At 38.4% G+C, this 13,847-nt stretch overlaps 1 protein-coding gene across 1 annotated transcript in view; it reads left to right on the forward strand.

Moving 5' to 3' along the window:
* Nucleotides 1–13,847, forward strand: part of fam13a (family with sequence similarity 13 member A) — a gene marked incomplete at its 5' end in the record, with an annotated part of 54,852 nt that overhangs the window by 14,674 nt on the left and 26,331 nt on the right. Inside the window, 2 exons of the mRNA XM_083936847.1 lie at nt 4,029–4,261; nt 11,040–11,081. Coding sequence (XP_083792973.1) covers nt 4,029–4,261; nt 11,040–11,081 — 275 coding nt within the window. The remainder of the gene's footprint in view (nt 1–4,028; nt 4,262–11,039; nt 11,082–13,847) is intronic.

Consider the following 13,847-nt stretch of genomic DNA (forward strand, 5'->3'; position numbering starts at 1 on the left):
CCAGAGCATTTTTTGGTCCCCTATCTCAGAATGTTACCTTGTGCAGCCAGACCATTCTCCAGTGCTGACACAGCTCTGTGATGATAGATCTGGTACCGCAAGACTAATATTTACTTAGCCAGAATGTTGCATTAGAAACACATTAGCTCCAGATAGCTCGTATGGTGGCTGGCCAGCTTGGTTAGCAGTAAGCTGATCATAGAGATCGCTAACTTCCAAACCAAAACATTTGTGAGTATATAAAACTTGCTTGTCAATACGTGCTTGGACAAGATCTCACAAAATGGTGAATGTTTTTCTGTGTTGTTGGATTATTTTTTATGCCTTTATTTGATGGTGGAGAGAGAGACAGAACATGTGGGTAAAGACATGCAGCAAACAATTTGGCAAGCAAGACAAATAACTGGATACTCATTCCTAGGCATGGGACGATATGAAAATCTTATGTCATGATTATCCTGGCAAAAATAATTATTGCAATTCACGATATTTTCCCAATAATGATAAAAAATATACTTAAACACTGGAATCTCTTTACCTTGCATTTTGCTAAGAAACAAATATGTTTCTTTTATCACAGATAGGACACATATTCTTTCATGAGAACATAATCTTAAATAAGGTTTTAGTATGGTCACGAGAAATTGCAGTGACCATTGAGAGCCTATAAAATGATCAAACTTACATTTGTTGTTGTCTTGTGGTTGAATACATGCACAGGGATGTTGATGTACATGCATTGAACACTTTCACTTTCAATACTTGATTTGAGCTGGTGCTTATGTGCTGTGTCCAAATTAGGTTATGTTTAGAGGAAAAACTGCAGTAGATTTGCCAGTCAATCCCTCGTATCGATATTTAAAATTATCCCGATAAAAGAAATTCACCACTATTAACTTATTGTTGATAAACGATAAAATCGACTGTCGTCCCGTCCTCACTCACTGCTCAGGGCATTAGCACCTATGTAGTATGAGCTCCAACCACTCTGCTATCCAGTCGCTGCCAAAGTTGTGGATGGGACAGCAGTTGCTTTGGGACCAGTAGGGGTTGCTACTAGCAGCAGAATGTTCAACTTAAAGTCATAATCCGTAAGAATTGAGATACCTTTTTTATAGCGGCCTTTTTGGCGGTAAGATGTAATTGCAGGCCAGCCTGCTCTTTTAGAGCCTTCCCTCTTTTCAGGGAATGTGTGGTTATTTTTTTTGCTCTTTTGTAAACTTTATTGACACCCTCTTAAATCCATACACACTTACTTACTACAAGCCTGACTCAGAGGCTAGTAATAAAAAAATGTCACTCTCAAGGCTAGACCCAGGTTAACAAAGGTTTGGCCTCGATGCTTGCTACTATTGAAGATCCAGTTAAAAGTCCACGTTTTGGACAGATCACCACTCACACTTCACTAGTAGAAACCGATTGCCTGATGGAGTTGGCAGACTTAAAGGCCTGGACCCAGGCAAAAACACTGTGGCATTACAGGCAAAGGTGAAATAAGTCATTCAGTATTTATCGGCCTCAGGCCGACACACCCACACACACATACTTCAATTTGAGAGCCCTAATCATGTCTGTTGTAACTGTTTGATTTATGACCGGAACTTGTGTTTTGTTGAACACACAGAGATGTTTATATTCATACATGAGCTTTGGACTCCAAAAGGGGCAGAGTTATTAATGGTAGAGTATTACTAATTACCCGCTGTTGAATAAATACAGCATTGCAAGAAAGCCTTCTGTTATATATGGTAAGATCGCAAAAAACATTTTGATACTTTTTCAAAACTGTCTGTCTTTGAGCAAAACTGCAGACATACAACCATTAATTCTAAAAAGTCAAGTGAAAGTAATTGTGGTGGATGTTCAGGAAATAACAGGTATGGATCTGGCTGCAAAGACACTTGAATAGAGATCAGGTAACAGCGGTACATTTTAGTTTTAAGGCCAGTTACAACATATTTTGATTTGTCCTTCTTTTCCTTTTTTTTTTATTTTAGTTACAAACCTTCAAATTATTAGTTAATCCATGATTTAGAAACCAGGTCACACCTTCATCGTTTCAGGCTTCTTTGCCATCTGACCTATTTAGCTCACACTTGTTGTTGCTCTGTTTGAGCTCTTTTGAAACTGAGAACCAAGAATTGACTTGGAGGTAGCATGTGGGCAACACTATTGAAACTAACCTGCAGTTTTGTTTTTAGCTCTGTCTGTTTTGGAGTTTCTGTGACTGTGTTTGAAATCATTCTCTGGTCAGCATATAGTCAGTGTAATCTGTCACTCTGTCATTTATTATGCCCTATATAATGCTTCTCAAATGATCTACTTTCTAACTCACCATAACTACCCCCATACTCTGCACAGGCATAGTGTGCCAGATGAAATGCATGAAACGCCTCGTGTTTATTTGACACATTATAAGTAGGAGGTTGGCATCGCCCTGGCTCATTTAGCAACTTGCTAGCAACCGCCTTTATAAAAAGAATTAATTAACTGACGTATTTTATGCTGTGGAACAAAAAACTAAAAATCTCTTAAGCCTGTGTTAACCACAGTCCATATTTCGGACATCTAACCGAACACCTAGTTTAAAAAAAAAAAAAACACTGACTTCAAGATCCGGGAACTAGAAGTACAAAAATGCTAACGAACGTCTGGGTTTTAGGTCTCAAGGAGGATTCCTACATTTCCTACGAAGTGGATAGTAGTGTTAAAGACTGAACACAATTTGGAACACCCTAACAATGTATATCAACCAAGATAACAACCCCCTCTTACTAAAACTGCTTTAGTTTATTATCATAACAGCATTTTCTACCTGGATTTTAGGATGGGTCCTGCGAGTTTCCATGATATCACCCCTGAACAAAAAACAAGCTAATATTTACATTAATTTCCCCTTTTTCTCTCCTTTTTTCAAGGTTTAGTTAAAGTTAATTTATTGGCATTCTACAACACAAGGTTGCACCAGGAAATGCGAGTTATAGTCCCTTTATTCTACACAAGGGTAATGAAAAAAATCATGGTGGACTACGGAGAATGAGTTAAGGAGTCGTTCAGTCTAAAGAAAGAAGCTGCTCTGTTGTCTGGTGTTATGAGAGCGGATACTTCAGCATCAGCAGCTTTTCCAATTCTTTGGTTTTCTGTGAAAAACAAATTTAGCTAAATCAATTACAAAGCCCTGAGGGATAAAATCCATACCAGGTCTAGCTAAAGAAGCTTGTGGAGCTAATTATGTTCCCAAAGACTAACCCATTAGTTGCAACAATGACTAAATGGAGGCCACTTCCATAGATTTTAGAACAGCCCATTAAGTAGAAACCCCTAATGGAGATGTTCTGCTGATAATTGGTGTAAAGAAAAAAAAACTAGGCCTTTTAATTGACCAACAGATGTTTATCTAGAGTCAGGCCTCTTTTAGCAGTGGATGTTTTTGACCATTATCAATACAGCCACTGGCATGAGACCCATTTCCTACTCTTTTTAACCACAGCGGCTTGGCTGTTTGGCCTCAGTGTTTATTAGGAGGCACACGATTCCTCTCCATATATACTAAGAAAAAGCTCTCTGACGCATTCTTTAACACTTCTCTCAGGCTTCCTTGGTTGAAACTCAGTAGAAATGCAGAAGGGTACTCACAATGTAGCTGTAATTAGATTAAGGTTCTTCTCCTACACTACTGTCAGCGGTTCACGCAGTTTATACCCACTCAGGGTCAGCACGGTAAGACAAACGTCGGTCTAACCTCAAAGTTTAAAATCTAACACCCCCCCTTCTCTCTTGTCTGTTGTATGGTTCTTTTATTGCTCTCTGCTTCACCTCAGAAGATCCTGAATGCATGTTTTATAGTAACCTGAGCAACAGTTGAAAGCACCAGTGTGTTTCTCTGTGTGCGGTTGTACGAGCTTGATTGTGTAGACATGATCGCAGTTGGGTATCATTTACCTCTCATGCTGTCTCATGTTTCATGTCAAGAGACTCATCTTATGTTGTCATGTCTCTCTGTCTCTCTCTCTCTGTCCGTAAACTAGGTGAGGAAAGGGAAGAGTGACGACATGACTCAAGTCATCCCTCGGCCCAGCCACTCTGCCGGGTTGCCCCATGCAAGGTCCCTCTCCATACCAATAATTTTGCCTTTGACATCAGTGCTGAGAAGCCCCAGTCCAGAGCCGATGGAGATGGCTCACCAAGACACCCCAGACACTGCCTCGCCACTCGTCCACCTTTATGTCAGCACCTCTGGCAGCATAGAGGCCGTCAGCAGGTCAGTGCGTCCGTTCAAAGCATGCAATGCTATGTCTGAGAAATTATAAAATTCAAACTGATATTTATTGCAAGGTACAGAAATAGGACAATAAAAATTGTATGGGAATTTTACGACCCATTCTGTTTTTTAAAAATAGAGCTTTGAACTGTATTAATGATAGATAAATATACAGAGACAAACTAACATTTTCATACAGCATAGCGTATGGCAATACTGGAAATTAAATCAATTAAAATAAAAGAAATTTAATTCAATTTAAAAATGAAAAGTATATTCATAGATTCATATATTATCTTTACAGTATTTATAGTCAGATACTACTGCAGTTTTTAGATTTCATTAGGATCACAGTCTCTAAAATAAAACTTAAGGTCATATAACACAAAATGAAACTTCACTGCTACATACATAATATTTATCTATTAAATTTTGTGATGTCCAGTTCCATTTTGAAGAGCTAGGGCGGATTCTAGCAGTGGTAAATAGGTTATGTCTACTGTTTGCATAGGTGATGTATTATCAGTCGAGGGTGAGGGTGAAGAATTCTGACAGCGATCAGGGATCTAAAGCCCAAAACCTGTGGCAATGTGCCGTTGGCATGCAAACAAGCCTATTATAAGAAGCTGAAACTGGAACCACTCAGTGTCAAGTGTCCTCAGTCCTGGAATAGCAAGGCTACAGCTGTGTCTGTTGTTGGGGCTCTTGCTGCTTTGACCGGGGGGTTTAGACTTCCATCAACCTTTGCTGTGATCGCACCTGCACTTAGCTGAAAATCTCACTACGATGCTGTTTAAAACCTCTGCTCACACACTCCAAATCCAGTTCATCCATGTTTTCTGTCGAGTGATTTGGTTCCTTGATTTAAAATATTGATATGAATGATATTGAGTGTCGCCACTTTACTGATGATAGAGAATATTAGGATTTATAGTAGAATTTGTCTCGGTGGAAAAACTGAAAAATAATGTAATGCTGTGCAAAGCGAGTGGGTGATGTTGAAGATGGGAAATGATGATGCTGTTTTGGCCCCTAGTACGACCGGGTGGACACACAACTCAATGACCTTTAATATGATATTAATCAGAGTTTAAAACTGTGTCAGCACCAGATCCAGTAACAGTTTGGTATGACACACACATAGTGGTGTGTTCAATACCTGCATACTGAATAACAAATCTCACTGCACCCATTTAAAAAAATAATAATTATATAAAAAGATAATTTCCATATCAGGGCTTGTGGAATGTATATTTATCTTTTAGAATATGTACTTTTTCAGTTTTATTGGTAGGAGTAATTACCTTTATCATCACAACAATAGTGGTATTCTACGGGTTCACAGGTTTAGAATAATTATAAAAAAAATACTTTTTTCTTTGTCCTTTATCCCCAAATTGAACAGAATTATTTAAATCACGGCCAGCCATCACTTCTTAATGGAACAGATGTACGTGTCTACATAATGTCGGCCACAGCTTTCAGCACCCTGTCAGGATACCAATAAATCTCCTGGTGGATTTTCCCCACACTCTAAAAGTCAGGTTGCATTGGGTGACCGCTGTACAGACAGCGTGACAGGAGACTCCTGTCAAGTGCGTCAGCACTCTGAACTCTCTGGTATTTACTCATAGACACCTGCAGTTTGCAAAAATGCTAAATGGTTTTTACCATCTTTAATGCAATTCGGCTTTTCATTAGTTCTGTATTGATAAGTCAATTAATCAATTGACTATATCAATAACTATTTTGATCATCCATTTTAAGAAAAAAAGGTCCAGATTCTCATATTTCAGCATCTCAGATGTGAATATTTTCTTTACTCCTCTATGACAGGAAACTGATCAACAATTTTCTAACTAATCGGTTATGTAAGTAAATGATCGACAGATTAATCGATACTGAAAAGAATCGTTAGTTGCAGCCCTACTTTTGACTCTCAACCGTAGTGTTTGACAAATTAGAGATACTGGAGCTTTTAAATGTTCAAAACAAAGACTGAAAGTTTATGAGTTTGTGTTCAAAAAATAGTTTCAATTGTAAGTAGATGGGATTTTGACACATCGCAAATATATTATAATTTTCCACAAATGAATTCACTGTGTTTTGAAATCTGTAGCTGCTTTGATGCCTACTTGTCAGCTTGCTCTCACTTTCCATAGGTATGTGTCAGACAAATCCGTGTCAGCACCGTGCAGCATATACAGCAGCTCAGCCATCTGAGCCACAACTGAATTAAACATATCCAGAATGACAAAATGAAGGGAATACGTTTGTTTATCATTTTATATTTTACTTGAAAATGTTGTGATTTTGCTCATTTGTACCTTTTATTCACGATTTTTAATTTTATCGGATATGAAATGTGAAATCAAGAACTTAGGAAGTTTGTTCACACCTTGTTGGTGGTAAAGAAGCCATTTAAATGTATCTTATTACACGTGTATTAGATGTGACATGTGGCACCCTTCTTTCCAGGAACTTTCCCCGTTCTGAGTCGCTCCGCTTGCTCAGATCACATTCAGCACCCGTTGGAAATCAAATCATCGTTGTTAACGATTACTATTATTAGCTCCACTTTTAGATCTTCTCCTGTGTCGACGTTTTGACCGCTGTACTGTATCGGAGTACAAGTCTTGCATCTGACCACTACTAGCATGCTAAAGTCTTTGCTCTCCTCTTTATCAAATATAAAAATCCAGTAATTGTGTATGCCATTGCCACAATGCTCTCACCTGTACCTGAAATATGACACCAGCCCCGTTCACCACACAGGTCACATGAGCAAACATAGCAGCGTCATGTGAACTTATTCTGTTCTCAGCATTGCGTAGTTGCACATAGGGGATGCATACTGGCTTTTGTGTGGAGTTGCCATGGCTCACTAAATCTTGTGATGTAACTTTTGGGTTTCTTAGAAGCCCATTGGAAATAGCTGGGGGTGAGGAACGTTGCAGTGTGGTGTGAGTGCAGGTTCCCTGTGGGTATAACAGCATTGTTGGCCACCTTTCAGGAAGTCTCATCCATCAGCCTGAAAGCCTGACAGCCCATATTTACAGCAGGAACCTGCTGGCTGGATAAAACTGGTTTTCCTGCACTTTTGATGTTAGCACTCGTACAAGACATTGACCCTTAATTAGGGCTGCACAATCTATCTTTCTTTTTATTATCGTGGCAATGTCAACTTTCGCGATAAACACATCATGAGAGACAGCAATATTGCACTTGTGTCTCATTGCTCCGTTCCTTTACGAGAGCCATTCAAAAAGCGTGTTTGGTGTGTTTTCAGTGTAACAGCTGGGATTTGGCCACAATGATAAAAATAACGCCTCTCAAGTACGACTTCCCGTCGTTCATACCAAAGAGCTGTTCAAGAGAACCGTTTCATTCGCTGACGTCATATCACTAGTCTCAAGTCTCAGTGAGTGTTTTCTGTTTTATTCTTGAAGATATTTACAAGTCATCCAAGAGGCTTCTTCAGTTATCTCATGCCTGACACTCCGCAACAGTCAGGAGAGCTGAAGTCTCTTTAATCTGTGGCAAAATGTCTCAAAGACGGCTTTCATTTCAAGTTCAGTGAGAGAACTGATAGAAACTCAGATACTTTGCACTAATAGTAACAATTATGACTGCAGATGCTCAAAAGTCATCAAAAATCAAAATCATCTACGTATTCTTGCTATTGCCAAGTGTATTACATGATTAGTTGAGAAGATTAATCTGCAATAAATTTGCTGCTTCTAGTATTGAATATAAAATATATAATTACAGATCCAAATCAGATCACTGGTGTTCCTGAGAATCAAACTGTGTTGCTTTAACACCATTTTTTCTGATAGAATGAGCATATACCATGCCACAGCTTAGCCAGCGTATCCAACAAATACTAAGGTCTTGACCCACACACAGTTTGTACTCTGAGGTATTCTAAGAATGTCCAGCTCCTGTCTAAACGCTGATGGTTTGGGGGTCCTGGATGGTATGGAGACTGAAAACAGAAACAGAGGAGCTGAGACACAAGGGGATTTAACAGGACCCAGATGCCTCATGGCTCTTTATTAATACGGTAAATTCCCCCTAAAAAACCTGCACCGCAGAGTTTATGCATGTTGAATTCAATTCAGTTCAATTTTATTTATAGTGCCAAATCACAACAAAAGTTATCTCAGGACACTTTACAGACTAGGTATAGACCAATCTGCCTTTGTTGTAGTCTTTCCTAGTCAGACTACTTTCACTTTTTGTTTTGTTGCACCAGCTCAAAAAATAGCCTCGCTTCACCTATGTTTTAGCCAAGATAGTGTAAAAACTGATTATGAAATAACTAATCGCGTCTGTAATTGGCGGTATTGCGCCAAAGACATAGTGATGGGACCTCCAAAATTTGTTTGTGAAAAAAAAACATTGAAGATTTTATAAGAACTTTAGTGAGGGTTGTTGTTGCGTGTCGTAGAGGGATTTTGGAAAAGGTACGGCAAGGCAGAGTGGAAGGAGAGGGACCTTGCCAAAATTACTGGAGGATTATTCAAGTGGCCAGCATCCGCTAAACCAGACTGCCTTCGTCTACATATTTTAGAGATGTTAAATGTGTCCAGAATGACCAACTTATCATTGGTAGTTTTCCGTTTGCCCCAGAAGGATCAGGCCTTTTCCGAGCGCTCCTACAAAGCTTTTTGTTATCCCCCCAATAAGGTAGCGGGTAAGCAGGATTTCCGCTTTAGCAATTCATGGGGGCAGTGACGGCACATATTATTTTAATACGCTTGCCAGACTGTGTAACACCAGTTAAGAAAAAACATTTACCTCTGAGGCTCTAAAAGGCTGAGGCTCTAAAAGAATGTGGCGGTGTTTGTGGTAAACCACACTTGCCTCTAAAACAACGCTGGAGGAGCATTTCTTGTACATTGTGTCATCTCAGAAAGTTTAGGAAACTCTGGCACATTTTGATTCCTGTCTGACTTGAAACCTAAATCCTTTGTTTTGAACTTGTTGAGGTTCTGCCTGAATGGTTTTCCCTCCCCTTCCACACTCCTGCTCCTTACAGTAAGCCACATGATGGCACGTCACATACCAAAACACACCCGAGAATCGAACATTCACAGAATAACTCCACTCAATAACAACTCTTTCTTCTGTGTTTGAGAACATCTAAGAATCAACATGTTTACAAACTACAACCAGACTCATTGTGCATTGACACAGTAGGCAAAGGTATCCTATATTGTAAATTGGTTTAGTTTGACGTTGTCACATCAAACTAAACCAGCAAAAATTAATATTCTGGCTGATTTATTGAATATCACCACTATTGTGTGACTGCTCCTGAGCTGAGCTGTTTATAGTATAAAGGACAGAAACTTGGAAAAACTGAAACAAAATTGCTTTAGATATTTACCTTATATTACTGGTAGTCAGATGAGATGTAAACCACCCAGCTATTAATGAGTATTGCATTAGAATTTTTATTTTTTTTTATTATTAATTAAAATGTCCGAAAGCTGTGAAAGTCTTAACAAATGTCGATCGCTATTTTTTCAAGTCCGATGTGATGTAACCACATTGCTTATTTTGTCCGACAAAATAGTCTAAACCCGAACAATTTTCAATTTTTAATTCTAAAAAACAGATAAAAGCAGCAAATTATCACAACCAGAAGGTGGAACGACTGTATTTTTTTCTGCTTATTTCTTCTAGTGGACAAAAATTATTTCAGCTTTAATTGTTGAGCGAAATTTTCTGCATTCTTGATGGTCACCGTCATTGTGTCATTCGCTAAACGATAAATACTCAGTTGATGGTGAAAAGCTAAAAATGCTGTTATACCTGGTTTGTCAATATTTGTTGCACTTGATCTTTTGTCCACATCCTTTCTGATGCATACTTGTAAACTAAGAACATTGTTAGAATTTCTGTTGTCTCTACACGTGTTCGCTTGTCACATGTGAACAACCAAAAAATCCCAATAGGAGTTTAGAGTCATGAAAAGTCACATCTGACAGAGAAAATATGTTTTCTTTTTCATAGCAGGAAAAGCACAGGTGTTAGTAATAACATTTACGATGACTCTGTCGCTTAAACTGAAGCAACTGCTTTACTTTACAAGAATGCTGTTAACTGTGAAGATTCATGTCACATTTGCTTAATGAGCTTACAACAAAACATACATCTAGTTGATTTGCATTTTTAAAATACATTTAATATAAAGTTTAAATGTCATTGTAGCGAGACATAAATGAACAGTAAACAGAATATGGAAAAAATAAACAGAGATGGCCTTTATTTAACACTTATTTATGTATTGCAGTGTCTGACAGGTCAGGTTTGGTTGCAGTGTTTTTCTTCCTGCTTTGACTTTAGAGAAGATAATAAAGTATTCAGATCTGCTTATGCAAACAAGTCTAGGGTGCTTATGAAATTTTCAGCTTGCAAGGTCCAGGATATGAAAATGTTAAGCAACTTCAACATTCAGTGCCACCACTGTTGCGTAATTTCATCATGTGTCGCTGGCATACATCCAATGGCAGCCAACCAGCCTATATTCTAGAGCAGCACCCATTTTTCTTTTGGTTCATAATAATTACCAGAGACCAGTTCAACAAAGGCACTGATCTGTTGCACTGCAAGGCTATTATTCTGCAGACAAAAGCCAGCCTTATGCTCCTATTTTCAGCCCCACTGACATGTAGTGATGAGGGGGGGTTAATGTTTTTGTGCCATCGTACTTCATAGCCACATCCTGCAAGCTAATTAATTAAGTGTGTTTGTTTTCATATTTCAGCACCCAAGAAGAAGACAGGCCAATATCTCCTTTCTACATGAGGTAGGCCTCCTCTCTCTTTGCATTAGAAAGCTGGCAGAACTAGATGACAGTATGTTGTTTTGGTGCTGGAGGAGTGGGGGGAAGTGTCTGCCTGCTGCCTTAATGCATTATCATCGGAAACAATGGAACCACCAGTTAGGGAAAGCAGGGTGGCGTGGACTTGCAACAGTTTGCATACCACTGTTTTGTTTTTTGTGGCAGAGGCAGCCGCAGCACATGTTTCAGACACACAAGCAAAAAGACACCCGTGGGTGAAGACTAAGAGTGAAGGAAGAATAACAACTGGAGCTTAAACAATTTTTCAGCTATTTTGATGATCGATTAATTATTTAAATCCTTTTTCAACCAATTGGGAAATAGTAAAAATAGCGATAAACAGTAATAATATATGACGACATCAAACAAATATTCATTATATATTTAATACATTCAATAAATTGGGTTTCCATTAGTATCAAACAGTAAAATGAACCCATTACAATACATGTATACTGTACAAATTATAATTTTTGCATCTGCAAGTGATAACGTTCCAGCACAGCCCTGCTACGCCTACCTGATAATCAGCTGTTAATCATCGATAACCCTGCTGTCATCATTTCCCATTTAGCCCTGAGTGTATGTTGACCTAAAGCCTGAAAAACTCAGCAGCTTGTCAGTGTTAACGGTCGGTTCTTCAGTTAGTCATTGAGAGTTGGCACATTTGACTGGAGTGTTGTTTGCTGATATAACCTGAGAGCTGATATGGCTCGTTGTATTGAGCCCGTTTTATTGCTTTTCCCTAAAAATAACTGAATAGACAGAGGACAGAAGCTTTATGATTATGCACTCAGAGCTGACAAAAAAGAATGCAGTACAACTTTAAATACACGTTATGATTCATGTATTATATGAATTGGACATTAAACATCAAAACGCAATTTAATGTATTTAATACAGATGATTCGAATTTTGTAGATATTGTAAAATTGTTTATAAAAAGCAGCAAACCTGGATGTAACAAAAAATCTTTTGTATTAACTTCGATTGGAACCTCTTGTCTCCAATGTAATAAAACACAAATCCTTTTTACCCAGGACGGAAGGTCAAAGGTCCCAACTAGAGCACTAATCTAAGTAAACATGTGATCAGACATAGAATCAGCTAAGTGCAGTATGTTGTATGTAAGACATAACAATAACCTGTTTTACTGTGGTATAGGATATATAATCTCTTTTTATGCATAAGAAAATCTCTGTACTCAGCATACTTCCTCACTAAACTGGAGATGACATTTTACAAAACACTTTGCAAGTGATGTAAAGCCCCAGTTAAAACATTTCACAGGTCTCTATAACTCTTATATGGAGTGTAAAGACACACAGGTATGCACGGGTGTATATGATATAAGTGCATATAGTCACCATGTATGTACACGTGCATCTACCCTGTGTATAAATGTACAGAAATGTATATAAAACCTTTTCTCTTGATTAAAAATAGGCAAAATTTGAACTATGTGGGACATGTCAAGAGAACATAGAAGTAATTAGGTTGGGTCGTTGTGTTCACTGTATTTATTCATGTTATTCATGTTATTCATGATCTATTTAGACAGTCTTTCCTGGAAGACATTCATAGTGTTGCAATTGGTTGTTTACATGAAAAGTGACAGAAATAGTTGAGTCAAAAATCTCAACACAAGCTGCTTTGGCACCTCCGTTCTGCTGGCCAATCACAGTGTGATATGGGTTTGAATTTCGGATTGTCCGTTTCGGGAAGACACATTCAATCCATCCAAAAGTTGTTGCAATATTTCACAGAAAAACAAAAAGGTCAACCTGAAGTCATTAGTTGCAGCCCGGGTCTATGTCATCTCGAGTGCCTCAGACTAATGTCTGTTGACACTTTCGCTCTCCCTTCACCTCTCTCTGTCCCTCTGTCATTCACTTCTCTCGCTCACGTTCATCAATGACTAACTCCGTGGCTGACTTGTACTTTGTCACATACCATACAGACTTTCTCTCTCTCCCAGGCTGCCACATGAGAGCTTAACCTCAGCCCAGTCAAAATGGATCATAAATCAGCTAAGTTTTCTTCTGCGTGTTGACCAAAGACTCTAAAGGTCCTGGCTAATATCTGACTGTGGTGTAATACTGGATTACCTAAATGGACGGCCCTGGGTACACACAGTGTGGGGGATTTAATTGGTATAAGCTTCTGCTTTAGAGGCTTTGGAGTTGTTTCCTCCTTGCTTTTTATGCCGTAAACACTTGACTTTGAAACCCCAACACACACACACACAACTACAGAAACCTATAATTTAGTTCTTACTGTTATTTGTGTATCAGTTTTCTTAGTTAGGAGGTTCTGAATGAAGCAATTATATATAGAAAACTTAAAGCTCTGGCAAAACAAAGATTTGCACTGCAAGCTTTTTAAAATAATACTCACTGAAACAAAAAAAGCCAAACTGCCAGACCTATAATTTAATTACAGACCTGACTAAACAGTTTAGGAAACCTCACAGGCATCATCAAACTGGGAAAAACAGATGCTGACATCTAAAAATGCTCACAAATTCAAAAATCATTTTTTGAGTGTGTCAAAGAAGTTGAGAAATAAAGATTATATTTCTTAAAGGACTGGTTCAGTATTTTGGGAAATATTTGTTTGTTCTTCTGTTATTGACTTTCTTGCCAAGAGTTAGATGAGAAGTTTGATACCGCTCTAATACTTGTCTGTTAAATACGCAAATGTGCCGCCAGGAGATGCTTTGCTTAGCTC

This window comes from Echiichthys vipera (assembly GCF_963691815.1).
Source record: "Echiichthys vipera genome assembly, chromosome: 2".
NCBI lineage: Eukaryota > Metazoa > Chordata > Actinopteri > Perciformes > Trachinidae > Echiichthys > Echiichthys vipera.